At 33.0% G+C, this 12,080-nt stretch overlaps 1 protein-coding gene and 1 long non-coding RNA gene across 2 annotated transcripts; one reads left to right on the forward strand and one right to left on the reverse strand.

Moving 5' to 3' along the window:
• Positions 1-6,631: 6,631 nt before the first annotated feature.
• On the forward strand, positions 6,632-11,601 carry MAP65-7 (microtubule-associated protein 65-7). Its single transcript, XM_022290759.2, has 12 exons — positions 6,632-7,312; positions 7,852-8,049; positions 8,210-8,479; positions 8,568-8,786; positions 8,872-9,027; positions 9,107-9,266; positions 9,398-9,549; positions 9,721-9,808; positions 10,126-10,199; positions 10,281-10,355; positions 10,507-10,864; positions 11,168-11,601. The coding sequence occupies exons 1-11, from the start codon at positions 7,232-7,234 to the stop codon at positions 10,840-10,842; spliced, it is 1,809 nt and encodes a 602-aa protein (XP_022146451.1). The 5' UTR covers positions 6,632-7,231; the 3' UTR covers positions 10,843-10,864; positions 11,168-11,601.
• Positions 9,954-10,512, reverse strand: LOC148212009 (uncharacterized). The gene is made up of 2 exons (XR_015790179.1): positions 10,365-10,512; positions 9,954-10,235 (listed from the first exon to the last, which is right to left on the reverse strand). It is a non-coding gene; the product is annotated as an uncharacterized LOC148212009 (long non-coding RNA).
• Positions 11,602-12,080: the final 479 nt, after the last annotated feature.

A 12,080-nucleotide genomic window follows, 5' to 3' on the forward strand; every position in this document is an offset into this window, starting at 1 on the left:
ATGTTATTTTTGTTTGACATGGTGAGTGATTGAGTTGGTGGGAGTATATAATAATATGGATAAGGTTTATGAAACTACTGTATGTGACCAAACTTTAGAGGAATTAATGCGATGCTTTTGAATGCAAGCATTATTATGTCTAATCCAAGCCAGTTTTTGTATAATCTTTCAAATATGTCGGCCAAATTAATGATATATATATATATATATATATATATATATATATATATTTCATAACCAATAATCCAAAACCCTTTCAATTCATATATATGTATCCACTTGAAGAGTTAACAGTAGGATTTGTCCTCATGACACACGACCTTAAATCATTCTCTATATTTACCTTCAAATATATATAAGATTATATAATTATTAACATGCTCTCTCCCTCTAAATAATTTGATAAAATAAAGAAAAAAAGTTAATTGGTTGAATTTTGACAAACTCAATTAGTTTTGAATGTCAATCAAGAGAAAAAAGAGGTTTATCACGATTTCAAAGATCAATGATTCGATTCTCCACCATCATAGGTTCTTCACCATCATAATTGTTGAGTTAAAAAAGATTGTTTAACTTTTGATCTTTTTGATTGTGTTTATTTAGTATTTTTCCTTTAAAAACTTTCTAATAGGTCTCTAAACTTTTAATGTCATATTTATTTTCTTATACTTGAAAAAGTATCTAATAGATCCATGAACTTTCAATTTTATGCTCAACAAATCTTTGTCCTGAACTTTAAGAATCACATGGCATGATTCATTAATTTGGGTTAGGTTCGGATATTTGGTGATGTAATTGTTAAATTAATGGAATTGACACAAAGATTTATCATTTGATACCTATTTGAAATTTTTTTAAAGTTCAAGATCAAGTAAAACGAGGGCTCAAAATTTAAAGATTAAACTTATAATAGTATCAATTTTGGCCAAACCCATAGTTAATGCTTGCACATCCTTGCATGGGGGCGGCTTGTTTTGGTAGAACATTATTTAGTTGAGGGATAGACTTTGTAGGCAAAGAATTTCCACGAAAATCATAAGAAAAACTTCAAAAATTCTTCTGAACTCAATAATAATACTATTAAGTGATGTGGAGACCATTATTCTCAAAGAAATTAAATCAAGTATATGTTTGGAATTTTCTTTAAGTTTCGAGCAACCAAACACGTGTATTACATACGTGTGGTAAGAAATAATGGATTAATCAAGTTCATGCCAATTGATTAATTAAGCCATGCATCTCTCTCTATCAAACCTTAATTAAATATGATTGACATCTCATCTACCAAACTTAATTTTCCTTCCATCTTCATAATCAAGCTTTTTTAATCATCAATTATTATTTAGTTGGGGTTGTGGATTTGGTTCATACCCAATTCTCCCAACAACAATATAACAAACCTTTTATTTCTAATATCTTTAAGATTTTTTTTTTTCTGTTTGAAGATGATATATATCAAACCTTGTTCATAATTAGTGCAAATCTAAAATAATTCAAATGATTAGATGTTTATATCTTGAAAGTTCTCTAGAATTTTTGCGTCAAAAACAAAAATGTCGAGAAAAGTTTTTTTTTTTTTTTTGTAATATCTCTTATTTTTGCAACATACTATTTCATTTAAAAGAATCCTATTTATAAATGGATAATATTTTGTTTGAGTGGGAATATATATATATATTTTTTAATATTTACCATAGTAGTTTCAAATTAGAAAAAAAAAATAGAGAGAAAAATAAAGTGTATACACTTAATAGTTTAATATAAAAAAAATTTATAGAAATATATAGAGACAAAGGAACTATAGCTGGCCTTAGAGAAATATATACAAAGGCAGGACCCTACTTTCATTTTTTTTTTTTTTTTTTTGAATAGCTATAGCAACAATCATAGAAAAAAAAAGGCCTCTTCATTAATTGTCAATGGAAAATTTCACCCAATGTCCCTTTACTTTTTTATTTGTCTTATCAAGTGGTGAAAAAAAAATGGAGAGAGATAGGATACTTTTAGTTAACAATATTGTCAAATCGTGATTATTTTAATAAACGTATATCTATATATCTCTTTTAGTAGCCAATAGTCATCTATTCAAATCATTTAATTCTTGAATCTTTAAAACAAATATTATACACACTTTTATAATTAGGAAAAGAAAAAGGAAAACCACTCTACATCTTTATTACGTGGTTTGAACATATTCCAAAACAGTCGACATAAAGTCATGAATTCCAAATATTCTTTTTGAACGACAAAAAGAACACAGAGTCATAAATAGTAAATAATGTATATGAGAAAGAATTTGTTGAGATTGGTGGAGTCAAAACGACGTTGTAACGAGTTAGAAATGAGTTAGGAGTTGGGACGCGTTGGGATCGAAGTGGGGATGAAAAACAAGAAAGCGGGACGCTACAGGCCACTCGGGCCAAGAAGACAGCACCATGGCACCGCTGCAGAATGTGGGCTCGTCTTTGCGTCTGTAGTGCCAAGACGCTGTTTCGATGTTTACAAATACTCCTTTACAGGTTTTAGGGTTTACCAGCCGAAAAGAGGGTTATTTACAGCCGATTTTAAACAGGTTTTGGCAGCAAATCGGTGGCAGTGGCTCGAGCATTGACAAAGGCTTTGGGGTTGATCAAGATCGTCATTATCGGGGTAATTGTATCTTGATTCTTATGAGTTTTTCATTCATGTACCTAAGTATTAATTGTACAAAATACTTAAAAGCTAGGGGACTTTTGTTAGGACCTCTAGGAGATATTTTTGGGAGAGTTTTGTATCCAATCCTTAAACAATTACTAGTGAATTACCCACATCTGAGTGGAAGACTAGACGTAGTCCTTAGTGGTGAACCACTATAATTTATTGTATCGTTTTCTTGTTTTTACAGTTTATCTTCCTATTTGAATATTGTGATTGTACATGAATATTTTCTATGGGAGAGGAAATTATAATTTCCGAACAGGATTCTCTTAGATACAACTTCGTATAATTAAACAATCCATAGATCAATTTTGTAACTACAAGACATACTCAAATAATGTATTTTTTTACTATCATGTATTTACTTTTTTGTAACTACTTTTTCTTTTACCCATGTGGCATAGAATGGAATTTTATGTGTTTGGAGAGATGAAATGTCACATCTGTATGAGGATAATGAGGAGGCAAGTTGTGAAAGGAGATGGTAGGCAAAGGGGGGCCAACACAGCAACAAGAAATGAAAGGGCTTATCAGTCCATCAAATTCAAGCTGGTTTTTTCCACTTAAACCCTCCTCAGTAAAATTATTAATTTTACCCATCCCAATTCTCCAACCAATTAATTAATTGTAACATTTCCTAAATCATTGCATGTTTTTAGGTCTTACTCTATGTTTCTTTTCAACATTGATTTAGTTCATCCTTATATTTTGTATATTATCCATTTTTTAATCAATCAAAATGTCATATTCTAAACCAACGGGTCAATATATATATTCTCAGTCAAGAGGTCGAATGTTTGAACCACACACTCTCACATATGCTATTGTACTAAAAAAAATGTTAGGAAAAAGAAATATTATTAGAAAAGAATATAAGAAAATTGGTAACTTTCATTTTGAGGGTGCCAAAGATAAATCCAATACCTTATTAGTTACTCAATTTAAATATGTAAATTAATAAGATAATATATGTAAATAAATTAGTTTTTTTTATTGTTTATTACTTTCTTTTTTAATTCCTACACAATTAGTTGTAGGTTAAATATCACAAAAGTAAAGACATAATAATGGGTTCCTTTATAAAAAAAATGTATATATAATAATTAAAAAACAAAAAAAAATCCAAAAAACCTCTCATGTAATTGGTCAAAGACTTCTCCTTTTTCCCTTTTTGAAGTTGGGTTTGAAGAATTTACTTTAATGGTTTGGTTTTTTGTATGATATGAAAACTTATATATATATATATATATAGATATATATATATATATATTTGGATGTGCCATTGCTACTTCTGATTCTCCTATTCATGTGTTTGCTTAATTTATGTGCATCGCATATAGTTAAATAAACTTTCTTTTAGGGAAAGGAAAAAGGGGATTTTTTTTTGTCCAAATTTTTATACCAATCCCATGTGCAACATTATAACTTTGTCTCTCATTTAACTCATCAACAAACTTAGGAAGTTGAGAAATGGCATTGGATTTGGGGAGAGAGGAGAGAGAGAGAGTTTAATTAATTAACCATTAAAGTGTTTTTTTTTTCTTTAAAGATCTTTTTTGTAAAGGTTGAGAGTGATTATTGTTTCTTTTTAATGCAACTTTTAGAGATGTAGTGATCATATTTATATCTTTGAAGTTTGAAGGGTTAAAAGAACTTTTTTTAGGGTTTTTGAATGCCAACTCACAAAGAGTTGTATTGAACTCAACTATGTTGGCCATTCTCTCTCTCTCTCTCTCATGTGTCATTTTCTATGGCTCATTTGATGATGTTTGCTTCATGTTTCCCTATTTCTTATCTTCACATTTTGAGAAATAGTAATTGTGTTTGGTGATGTTTTTTTGTTTCTCTATTCCTTTTAGAAATTATAATAGAATATATAAAGATTTCTTGTTTCTTATATTTGTTGTTTGCCAATTTTAAAATGGGAGAGGTATTTAGATGAATATTATAAAATATTTATAAATATGTATTTTCCTAGGAAGTTTGAAATTTTATTAAAAAAAAATAGCATAATTTAAATCAAAGTTAAAGTTACACTTACGCTATATTTGACAAAGACGAAGAATTCCAACATTTTTAAAATACGTATTTAAATTTAGGGAATGTTGTGGAATTTTTCTAATTTTATCTCCATGATGTTACCATTTCTAACCCAAAAAAAAAACATGGGAACAAATAGGATCTTAGTAGTGATTTTTTTCTTTTCTTAAACCATTATTTTACTCTTATACTTAGTTCACTGAGTACTCAATTTTTGCTTAAACTTCTATTTCTTCGAATTATATTATCCTAAATTTGAATAAATAGTGTTTTAATATATATCTTCAAAACTTAAATTTAAAATTTTAAAATTTCAGTGAACCAATTAATAAACCAAATTCCAAATCAAACCCCACTTAACTCAATATTGTCCAAAATGACTCAAACCAACTAAAAAACATCAAACACAATCAGAAACGTACGCACAAAAGTGTTGCTTTTATATGATACTTTTTTATATAAATAAATATAGAATTCTGTGTTTTTTTTTTTTCTGAAATCATAATATTATTACCCCATGATATGATAAGATTATATAAAAGGTCACCTTGGAAATCATTTACAATTAGTAAATCATTTTCAAACTCAGGTCAAAAATTGCAAAAATTCCAAAATATGCTCCTTGCAGTTTTGTCAGCACCCATCACACACTTTTTTTTTTTTTTTTGAAGAAAACCCATCACACACTTGAAAAGTAACGAATGATTAAATTAATTTAAATTCCTCAAGATTTTTTTAAAATAAAATTAACAATTTCATATATTGACTTTCAAGATTAGTCATAATAATGTATCATTATAATTGTCCTACACCTTCCAATTATATCTCTCTCCTAGTTTTCACGTGTTTTTTCTTTAATTTTTAATTTGAAATCTAGGTATCATGTAAATTTATTTTTTTTATTTTTTTAGGACAAATACAATGTAATTAACTTAATTATATTAATAGAAAACTCAAATCACAAATATGAAAGCATGTTTGATGTGATGTTATTAGGAAGGTTTCATTTGGGATTTAATTGTATTATTAGCATAGGTTAAGCTTTCACTATAATTTAGATAATGACACACTCCTTTAATTAATTAATTAATTATTAGTTTTCTCCATGCTTTAGGCACCGCGAATTTAATCATCGTCTCTAAAAGAATTATGTTATCAAATTTTGAATTTGGATTTCATAAATTTTATGAAATTCTTTTTGAAACTTTAGTAAAGCAAGCCATAAATTGGGAAAGAAAAAAGATTGGTGAAATTGATTGAATATAAAAATTTGTAAAACAATTTACAGTCTACCTATTTTTATTCCAATTAATACGAAGCGTGAATATCCATTTGATTATAAATGGACTCGAAACAACTCTCTTAATTATTATTGTTACTATTATTATTATTATTATTATTATTATTATTATTAACTCTAACCTATATATATTTAAATATTCTTTAAAACATAGGCAAAAATATTAGTTAAAAAAATCCAAAATAAAACAGCAACATGACTGACTATTGACTGTTCTACTTATCAAATCCACGCGCTGGTTTAATATGTGAAACGCACTCACTTTGTGTTAGTAGAAAGTACACCACACGTGCGGGGTTGAAAAGTGGGGATTGAATTTCCGTTGTTTAATGTAATAAAAACAAGCTGCTTCCTTCCTTCTTCATTACTAAAAAAATTTAAGCTTCTATTTTTTATTTTCTTGATTTTTATTTTTTATTTTCTTATTTTTTTTATTTTCAATTTGGCTAACGTGCGCCGCGTATCTGTTACCGTTACCTGCCACGTTGGCGCATTTTAGCACGCCCTCCAAATTCCAAAAAGTGATGTTTTCTTCTTCTCTCCTTTTCTTTTAAATCCTTTTCCAATTTTTTCACCGTTTCCACTTCTTCTTCTTCTTCTTTTTATATTAAAAAGCTCTCTCTTCTTCTTTTTTTTTTTTTAAAAAAAATTTCTGCTGCATTTCCCTTTGCATATATTTCTTTTTTCTAATAATGATGGCAATGATTTCCTTCCCCGGATTCTTCTTTACCCATTTCTCTTTCTGTTGTTTCTCTCAGTTTCTCTGAGCTCTCCCATTTGGGTGTCTTCTTTGAGATTTTCTTTAGCATTCTTTGTTCGGTTTTCGAGCTGGAAAGGAAGGGGTTTGTGAAAAGAGAAGGAATTTGGAAGAGGAACGAAGATGGGTTTCTTGGTGGTGGGGAAATGGCTTTTGGGTTCTCAGATCTGAGGAAGCAGAGGATTTCTGAAGCGGCATAGACACTAGAAATGGGTCTTGTTTTCTTGGTCTGTTCTCGAGTTCCTTCAAGTATCAACACTCACTTGCCATGCTAGTTTCTTGGTAGCTTTTTCTTTGTAGGTTTTGAAGCTCTGTTTGTTGAGAGCTGTTGAGAAATTTCAGTTTGGTCAAAATTCAGCACCCCCTTTTGGGTCTTGGGCAAATTGGGGATTTATTGATTGGTGAAATCGAGATCTGTTGAAAGGAAGAAAAAAAAAATGCTGGCTGTTGGTATTGGTAGTCCTTTTACCAGTGTGCGCACGAGCTCTAGTTGCAATGCTTTACTCAGAGAACTTCAGGTCTATCTCTCTTTTTTTCTCTTTTCTTTTGCTCTCTTCTTTCTTGTTTCCTTTTGCAATCTGCTTCACAATGATGGGTTGTGAGAATTATCCTTTATTATGCTTCTTCCCATTGAGGCTCATGATGAGTTGTTTGGGGGCTATATGTTAGCTGCTAATTATTCTTTTGAAGACAGGGGAGACTAATTTTTTACTGTTCATCCATTTAAGGACTCAGGATTCTCTTCTGAATGCTTTTTGTGGGTGTTCTCTAAATTGATTGCCTTCCCCTTCTCTATTCCTCCCAATTTTGCTTCCCTTTCCCTCTCTTTCTTTAGCTTTGTCCTAAAATTTCACTGTATCTGGTTGGGAGGTGGTTTAATTCCATTTTCTTGTGATGCTTGGTAAGAAGCATAATATGGGGGAATTTGATGCATTTTTATCTTCATAATTCGTCTGAATGATACTGTTCTCTCAACTTTTCTTTGCTGTACTTGTTCATCTGCGGTTCCTCATTTGATAGAAGCTTACTGACTATCTATCAATTCTTATGATATCAGCAAATATGGAGCGACATTGGCGAGAGCGAAGCTGATAAAGACCGTATGCTACTAGAATTGGAGCGGGAATGCTTGGAAGTGTATCGGAGAAAGGTTGAGGAAGCTGTGAATGCCAAGGCACGACTCCATCAATCCGTTGCGTCGAAGGAAGCCGAGGTTGCAACCTTGATGGCTGCTCTCGGTGAATTAAATTCTCCGGTAAAGGTTTCTCCCGTTGAACGTCTAAGTTCATAGAATTCGAGGACAGGCTTATGGGTCATTGTGATTGTTCATATTTTGATTGGCAAGATTTGAATTATGTTCAATGACCATTTTGGTGGCTCTTGTGTTTCTAATCTGTTTCCTGTGCTGGTTACAGAGTCAGATTGAGAAGAGGTCGAAGACATTGAAAGAAAAGCTTGCTTCTATTAGTCCCCTAGTAGAAGAGTTGAAGACAAAGAAAGAAGAGCGTTTGAAGCAATTCGGAGATATAAAAGCCCAAATCGAGAAGATTAGTGTCGAGATATCGGGATACAGCCATCTTAATGATCACATGATCATCAATTCTTTAACCATGGAAGAAACAGACCTATCTCTGAGAAAGCTTAATGAATATCAAAGTCATCTTCGTGCCCTGCAAAAAGAGAAGGTTTGAAAATACTAACTAAACGATACGATATCTTATGGTTGAATGACAATTGACAAGAAATTTGTGTGTTTTTTCCTGTCCATTGCAGTCCGATCGACTTCACATGGTTTTGGAACATGTTAGTGAGGTTCATTCTCTCTGTGGTGTTCTTGGTTTGGATTTCGGCCAGACTGTAAGTGATGTTCATCCAAGCTTAGAAATCACGACTAGTGTGGAACAAGCAACAAATATCAGCAACAGCACATTGAAGGGCCTAGAGCAGACCATTGTGACACTGAAAGCAGAGAGGAAAGCTCGAATCCAGAAGGTAATCAATCTCATGCAGATTCTCGCTCGAGATTTCGATTTCATTTGTCTTTTCTATTAAGCATAGAATCTGCTTCCATCTGCAGTTGAAGGACATTGTAACATCGTTATTTGAACTTTGGAATTTGATGGACTCTTCACATGATGAAAAGAGAAAGTTTTCTCGGATAACTTCAATCATGCATGCACCTGAAGTCGAAGTCACGGAACCGGGTCTTCTCTCCGCAGAGACTATCGAACAGGTTTGGAGCATTCTCACTATGGTTTTCATGCTAACCTTCGAAATGTCGATATGCTCAAGTTCCATTTTGCCGTCCCCAGGCATCAGCAGAAGTGGAGAGGTTAACTAAATTTAAAGCGGGTCGAATGAAACAACTCGTAATGAAAAGGAGGTCGGAGTTGGAGGAGATTTGTAGAATGACTCATATCGAAGCCGATCCTAGCACAGCTCCTGAGAAATCAAATGCTTTGATAGATTCAGGTATTCAAGTTCTAGGTTGCTAAAATCTCCTACAGAGTTACTCTTCCTCAATTATGACAATCAACTGCTTGGTCTCATCCCGGTCAAAAAACAAGAAACTTGATTCTTTTACATGCTTTGCTGATTTATAGGTCTAGTAGATCCTTCTGAACTTCTCGAAAACATTGAAGTGCAAATCGTCAAAGTAAAAGAAGAAGCGACGAGTCGAAAAGAAATAATGGACAGAGTAGACCGCTGGCTCTTGGCATGTGAAGAAGAAAATTGGCTTGAAGAGTATAATCAAGTAAGCTGATTATTTTGGTTGTGTCTGCAACATCTGAGAGATGTCAATTACTTTTTATACCGCGTGCATGTATAAAAGTTACTCAAACCGTACTACTAGTTTAGCATATAGAGTCGAAGGGATTATTTTTGCTCGCTCTATTGCATTAACATCTTGTCACTCGAATTGCAGGACGAGAATCGTTACAATGCAGGGAGAGGTTCACATGTTAATCTGAAGCGTGCGGAGCGGGCTAGAGTGACTGTTAGCAAAATCCCTGGTATTTTTCTCAGGAAGCAACTTCTCGTCTGGTGAAATTGATACCTCCCACAAAATGAAGCTAAAAGATGTCCCAAAAACTAATCACTAAATCATTTAAAATCTAACCAACAAAACATACAAAATCCACCCACTCAACCAGAAAAAGTCTTAAATCCAGCCACAGAATCAAATAGCAAAGAAATATTCAAAATACTTATAACCCACTCAAAACCAATCTGCAGTACAGCCACCATAACCAAAACCAAAACCAAAACCAAAACCAAAACTACAACTACAAGAGAATGCTGTAACTAATGGTGTTTTGTTTCTTTTCAGCTATTGTTGATAATCTGATAAACAGAACTCTGGCCTGGGAAGACGAAAAGAAGACTATGTTTCTTTATGATGGGGTAAGTTTTGCGCTCCCCTCCTTTCTCTTTAGTCATCTGCATTAGTTGTATTGGAAAGTTCATCAGTTCATCCTCATTCAGGCAAGATTGGTGACTATACTTGAAGATTACAAATTAAGTAGACAACACAGAGAAGAGGAGAAGAAGAGATACAGGGTACTTTACCTTATGCCATATCTTTTTCCATTTGAACATTCTATACCGATAGAAGACGGGTTTACGACCCCTTCCCCACATTTTGAATTACCAAGTTAATTCATTTGCTTTACTGTAATTAGCTTAAAGAAGATGAATCTTCCATTCTCAGGACCAAAAGAAGCTCCAAGATCTGCTCCTTACAGAGAAGGAAGCTATGTACGGATCGAAACCCAGCCCTCGGAAGAGTAACAGCTTTAGGAAGCCTAATGGATATCGTGCAAATGGGAATGGATCGATGCCACCCACGCCTCGCCGAAACTCTGTGGGTGGTGCGACTCCGGAGCTCCTGACTCCTAGATCCTATTCTGGGCGCCAAAATGGATACTTTAAAGAAATGAGGAGGTTGTCTACTACACCGTTGAATTTTGTGGCCATATCCAAGGATGATACAATGTCATATGCTTCCATTTATGGATCTGAGCCAGGTTCTCCTCCCCCAAGTTAAATCCGAAGGCTCTCATCATATGGTATGTTTGCCCAATTCTAATATCCTCAAGTCTCAATTCCATTTCTTTTGTTATCATGCTCTACATATTCTTTTCTGACTAATCGAAATCTGAACGAAAAAACTCCACTAGTAATCAAGCAAACCAAAACGAACTAACATGTTTTCAGCTTTAAAATTGTATAAAAACCAAAGATACCCACAAATGTTTGGTTGGTTGGTTGGTCGTTCGGTTTCTTCAGTTTTAAAACTTAGCTCTTTTATTTTCTTTGACTTTGCTCTATTTGTGATTTGATTTTAGCTTTTGGTCGTGTTATGTCTGCAGGATAGAGACTCAACAGTCACAAACTGGATATCTGTATACTTTTGAACTAATGCAGCAGCAGCAACCTTGTGAATAGGAAACAAAATGTAAACTAGTTTTACAACTGTGATTCGATAGGACGGCTTGGAGGAAGGATTGCAACTAACGAGGTCGAGAAGGCGTAAAGGCATAAAGACGGTGTTTTTAGCCCCATGTACGTTATAAGATAGATAGTAACGATAACAGATAAAGTAGCTTGAAACCATTGCACCTAAAGTCTTGTATGTTGAAATAGGAAGATTGATAATAGTAGGGAGTGCCGACCACGATGTTATGTGGATTTTGTTAGTGTTTTTCATGTGTTGTATATATTTATCTTTCTCAAACAAAAGCAACCATTTGATTTTAGATTCTTGATCTTTTGGAGAAGCATATTTCAGATGTTTTTCTGTGAATATTGAGTGTAATCCTTTTCATCTTGATGTGCTGCTGTGCCGTTCTTTTAACTATCTTGTGGACACCCCAACAACTCCCTCAGCAGTTGTAAAATCGACAAGAGGCAAGCCCCAACCCCTGGCAAGCAGCATAAAATGTGTTTTCCAAGTCACAACAGGCAAAGAAATCAATTGGTTTCATTCTGATTTGATATAAGATTTGGTTTTGCTTCATTTCCACCTCATTTTGAAGGGAAAAAACAGCCAAGTTGAATGTTAGTATGAGAATCAGAAAAAGACAACATGAGCAGATCCCCTGTTTTTTAAGGTTTCCTGAAGCATATACATTATTATATCCGATGTTAAGAAAAATTGGGCAGATCTGACAAGAATTTGATATCAAGAGATCTCCATTTAATCTTGCAGAACACAAGATCGAGAAAAGTCCATAGAATAGAGTTCTATATATCTCACGACCACAGCAAACTTCATCATGATAA

Source organism: Momordica charantia, assembly GCF_013281855.1.
Source record: "Momordica charantia cultivar OHB3-1 chromosome 4 unlocalized genomic scaffold, Mcharantia_2.0 BLBB01000004.1, whole genome shotgun sequence".
NCBI lineage: Eukaryota > Viridiplantae > Streptophyta > Magnoliopsida > Cucurbitales > Cucurbitaceae > Momordica > Momordica charantia.

Excerpts from the sequence above, each read along its gene's own strand:
- MAP65-7 (XM_022290759.2), top strand. The coding sequence starts at position 7,232 with ATGCTGGCTGTTGGTATTGGTAGTCCTTTTACCAGTGTGCGCACGAGC. Across the intron at positions 8,480-8,567 it reads GTGCCCTGCAAAAAGAGAAG|TCCGATCGACTTCACATGGT; the intron begins GTTTGAAAATAC and ends TGTCCATTGCAG. Across the intron at positions 9,809-10,125 it reads GACTGTTAGCAAAATCCCTG|CTATTGTTGATAATCTGATA; the intron begins GTATTTTTCTCA and ends GTTTCTTTTCAG.